General features: G+C 40.8%; 1 protein-coding gene across 1 annotated transcript; it reads right to left on the bottom strand.

The window, feature by feature from the left end:
- Positions 1 to 7,570: 7,570 nt before the first annotated feature.
- LOC142097286 (sulfotransferase 1B1-like) lies at positions 7,571 to 14,821 on the bottom strand. Its single transcript, XM_075178989.1, has 8 exons — positions 14,704 to 14,821; positions 10,876 to 11,056; positions 9,966 to 10,094; positions 9,787 to 9,884; positions 9,382 to 9,508; positions 8,977 to 9,071; positions 8,714 to 8,894; positions 7,571 to 8,558 (listed from the first exon to the last, which is right to left on the bottom strand). The coding sequence occupies exons 1-8, from the start codon at positions 14,716 to 14,718 to the stop codon at positions 8,446 to 8,448; spliced, it is 939 nt and encodes a 312-aa protein (XP_075035090.1). The 5' UTR covers positions 14,719 to 14,821; the 3' UTR covers positions 7,571 to 8,445.
- Positions 14,822 to 15,700: the final 879 nt, after the last annotated feature.

The raw sequence follows: 15,700 nt of genomic DNA on the forward strand, positions 1-15,700 counted from the left end.
GGGCAAGCACACAGCACTGGCCCATAAGTAGTGGCCTATCCTTAAAGGGTTGTTTTTGCGATAATATATATTTATCAATATAAAAAAGAGGTTATTTTAGTGTTGCTTAATCCAACGGTACTTTTATTATTATAAATGTAAATCTTAAATAATGAAAATAAATAATGCAACAAAAAGCAAACCTCCCTTTATATTGCATTTTATTGTATATGTTTCTTTCCTTTTTCACATACCTGTCTGATTATAATGGATTATAATCTGAGCAGGGGAGTGCTGGCAAATTTTAGCCCGGGGGGGGCAGAACTCTATTTTAAAGGAAAAAAAATGCAGGTGTCCCAGCCCAAAGTAGCCAACTATGGGACCGGCCTGGGGGGCACATGCCCCCCTGCCACCCAGCCCAGCCTGCCCCTGAATCTGACACCCTGAGAACATCAATACTGTGGTGATCGCACTCACACATTCATTTGTTGCTGCAAGGCTCCTGTAGTCTAGGAGAGCAATCAGTGAAGAATCTAGGCCTCCATCTCCACAACCAGACGGACATTAGATCAGTAGCTTTTTCCTACTTCCACCCAATCAACTCCAGAATTTAATTAATAGCATTTAAGTGTAATATCTATTTTCCTCCATATAGCCCTGACATCAAATTAATAGTACCCATGTTTAATAATTAGGCCTCCTTCCCCCTACATTAAATTAAAGACCTCCTTCTCCCTAACCAATCGCCTATAATAAATTAATAAGATTGCCATTTAATTAACAAACATAACCCCTCCCATCAGCCCAGACATTAAATGAATAACTTTCCCATGTAATACAAATGTTTATTTCTCATCCAGCCCCACAATCAAATTATGGGTTACAGCTTTCCTCACATTGGAGTGGTAGTCAAATTTTAACTTGCAATGTCAGAGTAAACCCATGCAAACATTGAAGAGAACATACAAACTCCACACAGATAAGGCCATGGTTGGGATTTGAACTCATGACCTCAGTGCTGTTAGACAGAAATGCAAGCGACTAATACCACCAATGCTGCTCGACTGTGGTCAGTGTTCTTTTTTGGTCAAGCTGAGTACATAACATAACATGTAAGCCGTAGATGTGGCATTTCACTCCAAGGAGCCTGGCCCCTCCAAATCAACATGTGAGAAGGAATAATGAGGTTACAACTGTCCTGCATAAATACAGACTGGATTGTGTTTTAACATTTGTAAACAAACCTGTCGGACCTCCCACATTTGGCGTGACGTATACATTTCTTAGCTCAACGCAGCGGAAGTTAACATAGCGGAACTGTTAAGTGAGGTATTTGCTTAAGATCCATTGCATATTATATTCTGTTGCGTAAAGGACTGAAGGTGGGTGTGTTTTTCCGACTTTGCGTTCCTTATTGAATTGCGAACCTCTTATCTTTCCCCGTTTCTGCTTAAGTACTCAAGGCAACTTAAGATGAGGAAAGATAAGATCCGATCGCTAATTAATCAGACCCATTGTTATTACAAAATTAGGTTGTCTACAAATAGGGTAATACCACTTCTGCATTGAACACTAACACATAACGCCTAATGTTTGCGTATCTTACACCTGGCATAGGTACAACTGCATCTGACTCTATTTACGGACGCTAGTATGCTTTTTTCTTGTGTGCATCTTTTCCTGCGTTTTCCAAGCCCCATGTGCCTAAGATAACATGTGTTGTATTATTATCATGTGTGTTAAAGTTTAATGTACTTACATTGCTTATTATTGGGCTATGTAACCCATGAAACTATGACCTATGTATATTGCAGTGTCATATGCAAGCTAATTACTATTGATATAATACTGCAAATATGTGTCTGTGAATTAATTCATAGCAATAGCTTGGTGTGGCCCAGATGAACTGTGTCCAGCCATTGGTTAAAACTTGGAAGAGCAGAGCACCATGGATAAGTGTGGACGAACTTAAGTACAGACGCAGGAAAAGGTCATATCATATTTTATCAGATATCATACTTACATAACGCTTGTTTGATATTCAAATGAAGGAAAACTTATGACCTGTTGCATGGAGGTAAATCATCTTAGTGGGACATTCTGGTGAGAAGTAGGTCAGCGTGAAGAAAACCTGACCACAAAGGTGTTTGCACAGAGGTTATAAACAACTAATTTGTAGCTACGCAGACTTTTTAGTTCTGACATCACAGTAGAAGGGATGCTGTGGCTACCCACAGCATGTTTAAAAATGCCTGTAACTCTAAGATATTGTCACTTCATTGGAGTCAATTTCACATTGAGAAGTGTATTTTTACAGAGAACTCGTGTCATTACTGTATTTAGGTTGTAGGTGTCCAACAATCCATGATTATAATATGTATTATACATTATTGTAGTCTATTGTACTTGCTAGTGTTAATGTGTTTCATACTTCTTGGCAATGTTTCTGTTGCGCCACATTTTGTCCACTTATTGATAATAGACCTCACAGTAATATACCATGAACAATAGTCCATGGTATATGTAATTCCATTGAAATTCTTCTGCTTCCTTCTCCTGATTGTTCCCTTTAAAAAATGAGAACCCAATGTTTTGAAAGCTCCATGTGGACCATGACTATCCCAGTAGGAGGCAACCAAGAAAACTACAAGGAAATCCTACAGGAACAGCTGATCTTTGGGGTAAATCGCAATCCCATTTGTTGCTGGCAGGTGTATGCTAATTAGCTCTAAACGAGATTCTGGATGTGATATGTTTGCTCTGAACATAGCTACAGCCCCACTATGAAAGGGTGTGCACACTTATGCAACCAGGGTACCGTAGGTTGTTTATTTTCACTGATTTTGCTAAATTAGGCTCTTTAATTTTCTCTTGAATTTTTTTGGTTGCATAATATCTATCTTGATTTCAGGATGAAGAATAATTTACTGTTCCTGCAGTAAAAGTCAAATAATTGAATGAAGTAAACCAAATTAATTAATATTGTTTTACCACGCAATTGCGAATAGTACGCCACGTGTTATGATTCAATCGCACGGATTAATAGCATACACATTTACATTCGCACTTACATTTGTAAATAATATACATTTATTAATATTAAATTTATTTATTAGTAAAATGTATTAGATCCTATTGGGCAGCACGGTGGCTCAGTGGTTAGCACTTCTGCCTTACAGCACTGGGGTCATGAGTTCAAATCCTGACCATGGCCTTATCTGTGAAGACTTTGTATGTTCTCCCCGTGTTTGTGTGGATTTCCTCCCACAGATCTCTGTACAGCATTGCGGAATTAGTGGCACTATATAAATTGATGATGATGATTTATACATAGATTAAACTATGGTAAAGTTATTTATGGTTCACGGCCTCTAATAGGTAAAGTGTTTGGTCTCATTTTAAAGCTTATTTCACCAGCATTAACCCGGTTTCAACAGAGTAGCGATCGCATATAGCGGTTGCAAGTTCTGAAGATTGAGATTAATACTCAGAAGAACTTTGTTTGGTGAGTTAGTTTGAACTGGTTATTCGGCGGGAAGACATGTAGACAACAGTTGGGGGAAGTTGCCCCCCACCCTTTGAAGATCAAATGAACTGATCTATGACCAGCAGACAATTGGAACATCGTTGACCCTCGACCAATAAAGACCTCTCTAAGGGCTAGATTTACTAAGCTGCGGGTTTGAAAAAGTGGGGATGTTGCCTATAGCAACCAATCAGATTCTAGCTTTCATTTATTTAGTGCCTTCTACAAAATGATAGCTAGAATATGATTGGTTGCTATAGGCAACATCCCCACTTTTTCAAACCCGCAGCTTAGTAAATCTAGCCCTAAGTGTTATCTGTGTATATAGTGACATCATCAGTGTTTTTTTTATAAACTGAAGCTGCATAAATGCAAGCTTACCTGGGCCGTTGTTCTCTACCTTCCTGACTGCAGACTACATGGCCCTGGGCCCAGGTGACGCGCTAGCAAAAATTTAATGTATTCGGTTTATTGTAATATTTTTTATGCATTATGATGGCTTGTTGTAAATCCTGCTATATTTTGCAATTAAATATCTTTGTGCGTTGGAACCACAATAATCGCATTGGACAATGGTTATTGGTAAGCGATGAAACAAACTTATTAGTAGACTTTGTGCATTAGCTATTGTCATTACCAGCCAACACAAAAAGTCTTATCAAGCTCAGCCCTCTCCACGGGGAACACGCCCTTCCTGACGTAGCAGGTCATATCTTATTTATATTTTAATTGAACACTGGGTCTGTCTGAGCTGAGCTGGGGCAGAAGGTGGAGAGAGGCTGCTGGAAAACACACAGAATGGATAAGCCAAATGTGAGTAGTGCAGAACAGATGCTGGGCTTTCAGAAATCAGGAATGCGTGAGAGAATAATGCTGTTACCACTGAGATAGCAGCACGGGACATGGCAAAGGTGGGAAGGACCTCAGGGGCAAACGCAGGATTTGTAGAGGGGGGTTTCCACACCACGCCACCAGTGGGTGTGACCAGCATGCATGGGGGCGTGGCTATAATTTTAGACAGTGCTTGGCTGCTCTCCAACTCTTCCTATCCCCATAATATACATGGACAATGCTGCGTGCACTACTGTTAGGTGCACGCAGCTCTCCCTTTTCAAGCCGAGCCATGTGAAGCGGGAACAGGATCCAGCCACCTCAATTATACAGTGCCCCAGGCTTGGGGAGGGGTTCCAGGCACTAGGAACCCCCCCCCCCCCCTTCCCTCAGTTTGCCTATGGACCTAAGTCACCACATGCAGGGGCTTCAAAGTCTTGAGAGTCTGCGATGGAGATAATCTATCACCATTTACTTTCCTCATTGTTATCATAAACCAAAATAATCTCCCCTGTTTCTACTATGTAGAGTTTTTAAAACATGCTGTCTGACATGTGAATTCGTAAGAACGCAGCGACCTCAACTTATTAAGTGTAATTTAATATGGAAAATAAATACACAATGCTTAAGATAAACCTAATTAATAAATGGCATACAAAGATATAATGCAGTAGTTTCTTTTAAAAATAAAAGGGAGAAAATAATAGGAATGATAAATGTGCAAATAATCCTTTTTCTGTTTTGCTTGGAGAAATGGAAATAAAAAGGACACCTCTCAATATGAAATTGGCTCCTGTGAAGTGACAACTTCTTAGAGTTACAGGACAGTTTTAAAACTGCTGTAGGGCCCACAGTCCCCTTCCTGTGATGTCAGAACTAGCAAGTCTGTGTAAATGCAAAATAGGTTTTAATGGTTCCTGTTCAAAATACCTTTCAAGTCAGGTTTTTTTTTTAAATGGACATAACTTTGGACCAGGAGGTCCTACAAATATGATTTTACCGTAAGACAAGAGGTCATAACTTTCTTTTCATCTGCATACCACACGACAAAAAACAATCATCTTATACAGACAATGTATACATCTCAGACAGCATCAATTCAAAAGCTTCCATGTGGTTACAACGAACATGATTTTATAGATCTTCAGTTATTTAGCTTATGTATAATGTAGTAATATTAATTTAAGCTCAGGCCCATTCTGAGAACCTGTAAGGAGGTGTTGACTTACTTTCATTAGTTGATTTGATCAATGAGGGTCTTCCAATCTTATCTTATTTATCCACAAAGTCCTTAATTCTAATAATAGTTGGTACACCCTCTTAAACTTATTATCATAATTGAAAAGATGATTGTTTGCCAAAAGCTAACTTTTTTTTATGGCAGTCGGTATTTGCTAGAGACAGGATCCAAGTCAAGCGCAAGATGCTAGAATGAAACACCTGTCTTTTACTGGCAGCTTTACTTGAAATATGCATTGTTCCATAAAGTAGATATTTTTGAGAATATATATATATATATATATATATATATATATATTGTTAATCAAATAAATGATTGACTAAATACAAGTGCCAAGTAAAAGCAAGAAAATAATACATTTTCTTTAACAGTATAAAATTATGTTTTCCTGTGTTCTTATTTCAACGGTTTGTCATTAACACTTAAATAGATATTTCAAAGACTTCAACTTTTGCAACCTGTGCCATAAATTGAGAGAGGACACTCATTTGCAACCATGGGTCTGGGCTCTCTTATCTACAAACACCCCCTGGGGAGAACAGAGGAGTTTAAGATAAACAAAGGGACACATTAATTTAGATTCAGTCTTAGGCTGGGTACACGCTGGAGTGATTTCGTCCAATAATTGGGCAAATTAGCCGACATACGACTGTCCAGTCGGGTTAGTGTATATAGTGAGCCGATGGTCAAAAGTCCTTTCAAAGTGTCGATTGTCGGCTCATTTAGTTGGTCGTACTGTTTAATATTTTCCGAACAATCACCGACCGATCATGCAGTGTGAATGCACTCATGCTGACGATCTCCATAGAGTTTACAGAGTCGGGCTCTTATCAGCCAATGCTACCGATGAATGTCCCAGTGAATAAATGTAGAAAGTGGAACATCAATTCCTCAGCTGTACCGGGAGGTTAACCAAAAAGTCATTCAGTCCCTAGAAAATGCCATTGTACCGACAGTCCACTTAACTACGGATGTACGTACTGGTCAAACAAAAGACTACATGACTCTGACAACCCACTGGATCGTGTATCGACATCATCATCAGCATTTGTAGAATCATCATCGTCCTTTCACCATAGTAATGCTAGCATGACTAAGACCCATAGTATCCCGGATTCATGCAATAAGAAAGGTTTTCCATTTTGGTTGTAAAAGATTGAACAGCAACAGTGGGCATGAACCAATATTTGGTCATGACTAAGCAGAACCCTAGGAAGGTAAAATAAATAACCATCCTTCTATTGTATTACACCTTTTTGCCGACAGAGCCTCACTAAGACTAGACAGACTGGATCAGACCACAAACACTGCATCCATAATCTACATCTTTCAGTGCATGATCATCATCTACGGAATGTTGTACCTATGTGTCCACAGCTTGGGAAGCATAGGTGGGAGTAATTAAAGTGTTAATACTGCATACCAGTATAAGAGAACCTTGCATCTGAATGTGTTTCCAAATCCCAATTCATAATTGTTGTGTTACCTTTTATCTGGATGTTTAGAGCAATTATTTCCCACTGGTACGGTTTCAGCTCACCGAAAGAGCCCCAATATTGTCAACTTTCCTATATATGTTACCCTAATAGATCATCATCACCATTTATTTATATAGCGCCACTGATTCCGCAGCGCTGTACAGAGAACTCATTCACATCAGTCCCTGCCCCATTGGGGCTTTTAAATTCTAAATTCCCTAACACGCACACATAGAGACAAAAAGAGAGAGAGACTAGGGTTAATTTTGATAGCAACAAATTAACCTACCAGTATGTTTTTGGAGTGTGGGAGGAAACTGAGTTACCCGGAAGAAACGCAAGGAAACATGGGGAGAACATACATGAACTCATGACCCCAGTGCTGTGAGGCAGAAGTACTAGCCACTAAGCCACCGTGCTGCCCATAATCATGAAATCTTTTAGCCCATACATGCCAACTTTCAAAACCTCTCCCCTGGGATGTCCTGCTTTGGAGGAAAAATACAGAATGCTAAATCATTTTTACTTTTATTTTACTGCCAGTGAATTGGGCTTTATTGTCCGCAGTTGATGCTTGGTTATGTCACAAAATATATCACTTAATAAAAACGCTGCATTCTAAGCAACCAGCATCCCGGTTACATGCGAGAGATTTGTTGGAGACTACTGTACATTTAGTTTTCACGAAAATCGGGCTGTGCATATTTACCAGGCAACTACAATCCAGTGACCCATGGCTAGCGAACAGTGAGACCTAGTTCCTCAATTTGGGACACCATTTGAAAGATTTCTTGGCCAAAAGGCAAACAGGTTTATCAGCTTTTGGGAGAGTTGTCTGTTTCAACCTTATTGCTCAGTGTAAAGTTCACATGATGTACGCCGTACCACATTCCCAGTTTGGTGATGACCTTTTCCTTGTAGTTCTAAAATGAAGGCAAATATCATCTCTGAAGATCCAAAGGACCCTTCCAAGTCTAGTGCAGACATCAGTAACACTGTAACCGTGATCTCTCCAGTAATATACTGGCCTAATTTGCAGTGCTCAATAAAGCATTGGCTTCTCATGAGGAGTATTGTACTAAGCAGTAGGTAAGTAGTTCTGTTGGGTTAGATTTATCTATAGACCTTAGCTGTTTCAGGCGTAAAATGAATAACCCCGCATGCGTGTGTCCTGGATGTAAATGGCTGTGTTGTAAAGTTGTATAATCTGTCAGTTGGTGGACTTGGTTGGTGTCTGATGAACCTATCTGTACACAGGAGTATTCAGAAGCTTACGGCTCCGATGGGTTTGATTCTTGCCTTGGCTCTACAGGTATTCGTAATGTATTTTCTTCTTCTCAAGCCTGGCTCAGACCTGGTTTCCGCTTTATGTCATATCTTAAGCGGGGACTTCAGATGCTACTGCGAAATTTCAGGTCGGATCCCTCCATCCTCCTGTTATATTCCTCATCAAACATTTCATTCTGGGCCACTGTGAAATGATTCATCCAATCACCAACTTCCCCTAAATCAATAAAAATAAAATAAATACATTTAATGATAATTCTGTGGTTCTTACAGAGAAATGGTTAGAAGGTCAAAGTCTTAAATTGGATATCTGTGTATATAAATGGTATGGAGACTTGATAAAGTAAGTACATCTTCTCCACTACATTTTACCTTTCCTCATGAAGGGGGAGAGGGAGTGGTCCAGGATATTAGACGGCACACTGCTATAATTGGCCATTGGATTCTCCTTCATGGTTTGGAATGATGTGTGTCGGTAGATCCTCTCAACAACATCTTCAGATAGTTCCTTCCCCAAGAACTTCATCAGCTTTCTAATCTCACGCTTTGGGTTCTGTCCAGAAATTAAGGATGTCCAGTTAGAGCCTTAACATGAACTGGTCCCCAACCCCTTCCCATTAAAATGATTGCCTCACCTCCTTCAGGTCCTCATAGAACATGTACAGGATTTCATGTTGGTCTTTAGCTTTCCACCAACCTAGGACATTATCAAACCAGCTTCCCCAGGCCACTGAGAGAGTTTAAATGTATAAGGGAAGTGTATTCTGCTATAGTACAGTAGTTAATAACTCATACTTAAACTTTTTTAAGAAATGTCCTATAACGCTCACTGTACCTACAGAGAACAGATGATAAAAGTTGACCTCTGGTACCATATTATACGGAATCTTCTGGTTGCCACCTTAATGTCAACACACCTCCAAATTCTACTAGTCTACAAGGAGTCATTTGTCTCTTCATATAACCTGAATTTTGTGTCCTTGAGAATCTTGTTTTATTGTCTAACTAAAACTAATACACATCGTTAAGCAGATACATACCATTGCCCTTCAGGTACTTTTCCACATACTCGTTCCATGTTCCAGGTTCAGGCTGAGTCTTATTCATTACATCAAAATAATAATATGACACTGCATTGTCCTTAGCATTCCGAGCAACGTAAATGGCCTGTAAAAAGGTAGAAATGGACAGAATGTTTCCCGCATCTCTAAAAAGTCAGGATTCATTAAAATAACAACTATACTGCGACTTAATCCATACGACTAAGGTCTTGTATGATGCTTTACCCAAATGGTTATCAACTAAGGAAAACCAAAGCAAATGTCCACATGATCCTTTACTTGGTTTGCAAAAATAGTTTCTGCCCAATCGCATCACTTTGTCACATTTTTAGACACCACTTTAATTCTTCTAGATAAAATCTCTCAGTCCGTCTTTATTCTTACCTTGCACTTCTGCTCCCAGAAGGATTTTGGCACCAGTTCATATGGTAGATGGGTTTTTACAAGTCGGGGAGAAGGGGTTACTTCTAAGATATCTATTCCTATTTCAAAGAAAGACGCCATCAACTCCAATGTAATGTGATCCAATGATCCAAGTTATATAAAGGTAAAAACAAGCTTACCTGAAGGGACTGGAGGGGGTGAGCATAGCTCCAAAAAAGGGGAGCGAACATGTGTGGGAGCGCGTTTCGTCTTCTCCACGTCTCCGCCATTCATGATGCAGTCTATAATCTCTTGTGTCCATGTAGTGCCTGCAATAGAATCAGTAAGAAAGCACGGTGCAAATAGGGTGTTATACACCCCACAATCAACGACTGATAACCCCTATACAGAACCTATGACACAGGATGTTTTTCACCATTATAGTTGTTAACAGTCGTAAGGGAGGTAGAGTCAGGAAAACTTGCAGCTATGAAGCAATGAGTAGATAATACAAGACAGAAAGGACACAAAAGAGTATAGTAAACTGGCATGCCGTGTCAGAGGGTAGGAGAGGTACTAGAGGTAAAACAATTAGACATAGAGTTCAAGGGCAGACAGAGATCCAACAGCAAGGTCCAGTAAACATAGCCAAGGTCAAACACACACATATAGGACAAAGATCCAAGAACTTGCCTAGGTAAACCTAACATCAGCAAGGCAAATATGGCAATGAGTGTATTTATGTTGATCCAGCAGTGTGGTAAAAGTTATGTGAGCAGAAAGCGCTTGACTGCTCAGCTGCTAGGTAGTGAGCAGTGATGTGTCTTGCTAAATCAGCTGCAATGTGGATTCCCCATTAGCAGATCAGGAAGCAGGGTGAGAATGGTTGCTTAGCAACCTCCAGCACACGTAAACACTCTGATATTCAGCACAATCAGGAATGGATTCTGCACACAACAGAACAGCAAAAACATAACATAGGGATTTGTGTGGACAACAGAGAAACAGCATAAACTATGAAAAATTTCAGGTAAAGCCAGAAAAAAGATGGACACAGGGAATGGTTAGATGAATTACTTGTAACACTAATCACATATGAAGCTCTCCTACCTGCTTTGGGATAGGTAGCTATTAGGAGGTCATCTGGCCTGGCATGGAATTTTTCCACTTTGTCCCAACCATTTGCAATGGGCTGCATGAGCGGCACTCCATGAACAAACTGTAGAGGGAACCGGTAGAATGTCCCATCTGGTACACTTTTTACAATGTTGGAATATTCCTCCGGACGTATCTATAAAGTAAACATACATTGAAGCTACCCATTTAACTCCTGGTATTATCCTTTCATTTAGATCGCAGCAATATTTTATGCAACGTGTCACAATCTGATGATTTTTATTCATTCACATCAGTCCCTGTCCCAGTAGAACTTACAATCTAATTTCCCTTTCATCGCAGACACTTTCCAAGACCAATCAACCGATGCTAATTAAACTGCCAAGAAACAAGAGTAAAGCCGAATGGTGAAGGGCAGGACATACAAACTCCAAACAGATTGCCCACTGTCACTTCGATTGGAATCAAACCCAAAGTTCTAGTGCTGTATGTCAGCATTGCCAACGTTTGTGCCAATGTGGCACCTGGTTATGTACTGTACTGAAGAACAGCAGCTGAATTCTGGTACTGAACAACTTTTATGAGCTCAGCGTAAGACACAATGGCCGTGTGAAGGGTGAGGCAGTAGCTGGGTATTGTCACATGGGTTATTATTGCAAAGTGCAAAGGATAGATCTGTTAGATATTTCCATCATTAATGTACAGCATATATGTATATTTGGGTCTCTTCATCATCATCATCATCATCATCATCATCATGACATAGACACTACACCACATAGACACTACACTACACCACATAGACACTACACCACACCACATAGACACTACACTACACCACATAGACACTACACTACATCACATAGACACTACATCACATAGACACTACACCACATAGACACTACACTACATAGACACTACACCACATGGACACAACACTACACCACATAGACACTACACCACACCACATAGACACTACACCACATAGACACTACACTACACCACATAGACACTACACTACATCACATAGACACTACATCACATAGACACTACACCACATAGACACTACACCACATAGACACTACACTACACCACATAGACACTACACCACACCACATAGACACTACACCACATAGACACTACACTACACCACATAGACATTACACTACATCACATAGACACTACATCACATAGACACTACACCACATAGACACTACACCACATAGACACTACACTACACCACATAGACACTACACTACATCATATAGACACTACACCACATAGACACTACACCACATAGACACTACACCCCATCGACACTACACCACACCACATAGACACTACACCACATAGACACTACAAAACACCACATAGACACTACACCACATAGACACTACAAAACACCACATAGACACTACACCACATAAACACTACACTACACCACATAGACACTACACTACACCACATAAACACTACACTACACCACATAGACACTACACCACGTAGGCACTACACCACGTAGAAACTACACTACACCACATAGACTCTACACCACGTAGACACTACACCACAGTCCTGCACAGTCACTACACCATACTTGGAATATGGTCTTGTATATAGCCTTTCAGTGATGAATCTCCCAGCAGTAGGAACAACTTCAAATCTAACATGACCCAATATGAAAAGACATCTTATATTATTCAAAAATACATATGTAAGTGTTACCATACCATGACAGGCATTGCTATTGTTACATTATCCAGGTCATGCACACTAAGAGAACAAGGAATAGCAGCATTTTATGACATACCTCACATGCATATCAAAAACTGTACACATGTATGCAGACACATCTAACACTACTACTAGTTATGTCTGGAGAGGGGACTGGAGAATGGATGGGATGGGAAAGTGTAGACCAAGTACAGCAATGGTTCATGTAATTGTGACTCAAGTATGACTGCTACACCTTAATCTGTACTCCCAACACTGCAACTACAGTGTATATCTGTACTGCCAGCACTGCGAGTACTTCTTATATTGGTACTCCCAGCACTGCAACTACACCTTATGTCTGTACTCCCAACACTGCAACTACACCGTATATCTGTACTCCCAGCACTATAACTACACCTTATGTCTATACTCCCAGCACTGCAACTACACCTTATGTCTGTACTCCCAGCACTACAAACTACACCTTATGTCTGTACTCCCAGCACTGCAACTACACCTTATGTCTGTACTCCCAACACTGCAACTACAGTGTATATCTGTACTGCCAGCACTGCGAGTACTTCTTATATTGGTACTCCCAGCACTGCAACTACACCTTATGTCTGTACTCCCAGCACTGCAACTACACCGTATATCTGTACTCCCAGCACTATAACTACACCTTATGTCTATACTCCCAGCACTGCAACTACACCTTATGTCTGTACTCCCAGCACTACAAACTACACCTTATGTCTGTACTCCCAGCACTGCAACTACACCGTATGTCTGTACTCCCAGCACTGCAACTACACCGTATGTCTGTACTCCCAGCACTGCAACTACACCGTATATCTGTACTCCCAGCACTGCAACTACACCGTATTTCTGTACTCCCAGCACTGCAACTACACCGTATATCTGTACTCCCAGCACTGCAACTACACCGTATATCTGTACTCCCAGCACTGCAGCTACACCGTATATCTGTATTTCCAGCCCTACAACTACACCTTATGTCTGTACTCCCAGCACTGCAACTACACTGTATATCTGTACTCCCAGCACTGCGAGTACTTCTTATATTGGTACTCCCAGCACTGCAACTACACCTTATGTCTGTACTTCCAGCACTGCAACTATACTGTATGTCTGTACTCACAGCACTGCAACTACACCTTATGTCTGTACTCCCAGCACTGCAACTACACCTTATGTCTGTACTCCCAGCACTGCAACAACACCTTCTGTCTGTACTCCCAGCACTGCAACTACACCTTATGTCTGTACTCCCAGCACTGCAACTACACTGTATATCTGTACTCCTAGCACTGCAACTACACTGTATATCTGTACTCCCAGCACTGCGAGTACTTCTTATATTGGTACTCCCAGCACTGCAACTACACCGTATATCTGTACTCCCAGCACTGCAACTACACCGTATATCTGTACTCCCAGCACTGCAACTACACCGTATATCTGTACTCCCAGCACTGTAACTACACCGTATATCTGTACTCCCAGCACTGCAACTACACCGTATATCTGTACTCCCAGCACTGCAACTACACCGTATATCTCTACTCCCAGCACTGCAGCTACACCGTATATCTGTACTCCCAGCACTACAACTACACCTTATGTCTGTACTCCCAGCACTGCAACTACACCGTATATCTGTACTCCCAGCACTGCAACTACACCGTATATCTGTACTCCCAGCACTGCAACTACACCGTATATCTGTACTCCCAGCACTACAACTACACCTTATATCTGTACTCCCAGCACTGCAACTACACATTATAATCACAATGTCAGCACATAGATAATACCTTATAAATTCTCTGCCCACAATGTGACTACACATTATAACCGCACTACAACTACATGGTACATGTGCCCTCTGATCACTATCACACTGCACCTTACACAATTCCTTTTCTCCAGTGCAGTCTCTCCAGACTTTGAAGCCCCTGCATGTGGGGGCTCAGGTCCTCTCCACCTTTGTCCTGCTCTGAGCTGCTATCTCAGTGGTAACAGCATTATTCTCTCACGTATTCTTGCTTTCTGCAAGCCCAGCATCTGTTCTTCAGTACTCACATTTGGCTTATCCATTCTGTGTGTTTTCCAGCAGCCTCTCTCCACCCTCTGCCCCAGCTCAGCTCAGACAGACCCAGTGTTCAATTAAAATAGAAATAAGATATAACCTGCTACGTCAGGGAGGGCGTGTTCCCCGTGAAGAGGGCTGAGCTTGATAAGACTTTGACTGTTGGCTGGTAATGACAATTACAAATACACAAAGTCTACATGAACTGTAAATCGTTCTTTATCCTGAAATCAAGATAGATATTATGCAACCAACAAAATTCAAGAGAAAATTAAATATTTAGCAAAATCAGTGAAAATAAAAAACCTACAGTACCCCGGTTGCATAAGTATGCACAACCTTTCATAATGGGGCTCTAGCTGTGTTCAGTGCTAACAAAACACATTCAAAACCACGTTCAGAGCTAATTAGCATACACCTTCCAGCAACAAATGGGATTGTGATTTACCCCAAAGATCAGCTTTTCCTGTAGGATTTCCTTGTAGTTTTCTTGGTTGCGTCCTACTGGGATAGTCATGGTCCACATGGAGCTTTCAAAACATCGGGGTCTCATTTTTTAAAGGGACCAATTAGGAGAGGGAAGTAGAAGAATTCCAATGGCATTACACATACCATGGACTATTGTCCATGGTATATTACTGTGAGGACTATTATCAATAAGTGTACAAAATGTGTCACAACAGAGCCAAGAAGGAGAAAACCTATTAGGGAGGCTACCAAGAGGCCTGCGGCAACAGTAATGGAGCTGCGGGAATTTCTGGCAGAAACTGGTCACACCTTCAAGTGACAATAATCTGCATGTCTGACTTATAGTGTAGGGTGGCAAGAAGGAAACTCATCTAAATTTTGCAGACAAAACACAATCAATAGCCCCAAACCATGTTGGAAAATGTCTTATGGTCTGACGTGATTAATGTTAAACTTTTTAGCCTTAATTAAAGATGCGTTTGGCACAAAGACAACGCGGCTCAGCACCCAAAGATTTCCGCA

This window comes from Mixophyes fleayi, chromosome 7, assembly GCF_038048845.1.
Source record: "Mixophyes fleayi isolate aMixFle1 chromosome 7, aMixFle1.hap1, whole genome shotgun sequence".
Lineage (NCBI taxonomy): Eukaryota > Metazoa > Chordata > Amphibia > Anura > Limnodynastidae > Mixophyes > Mixophyes fleayi.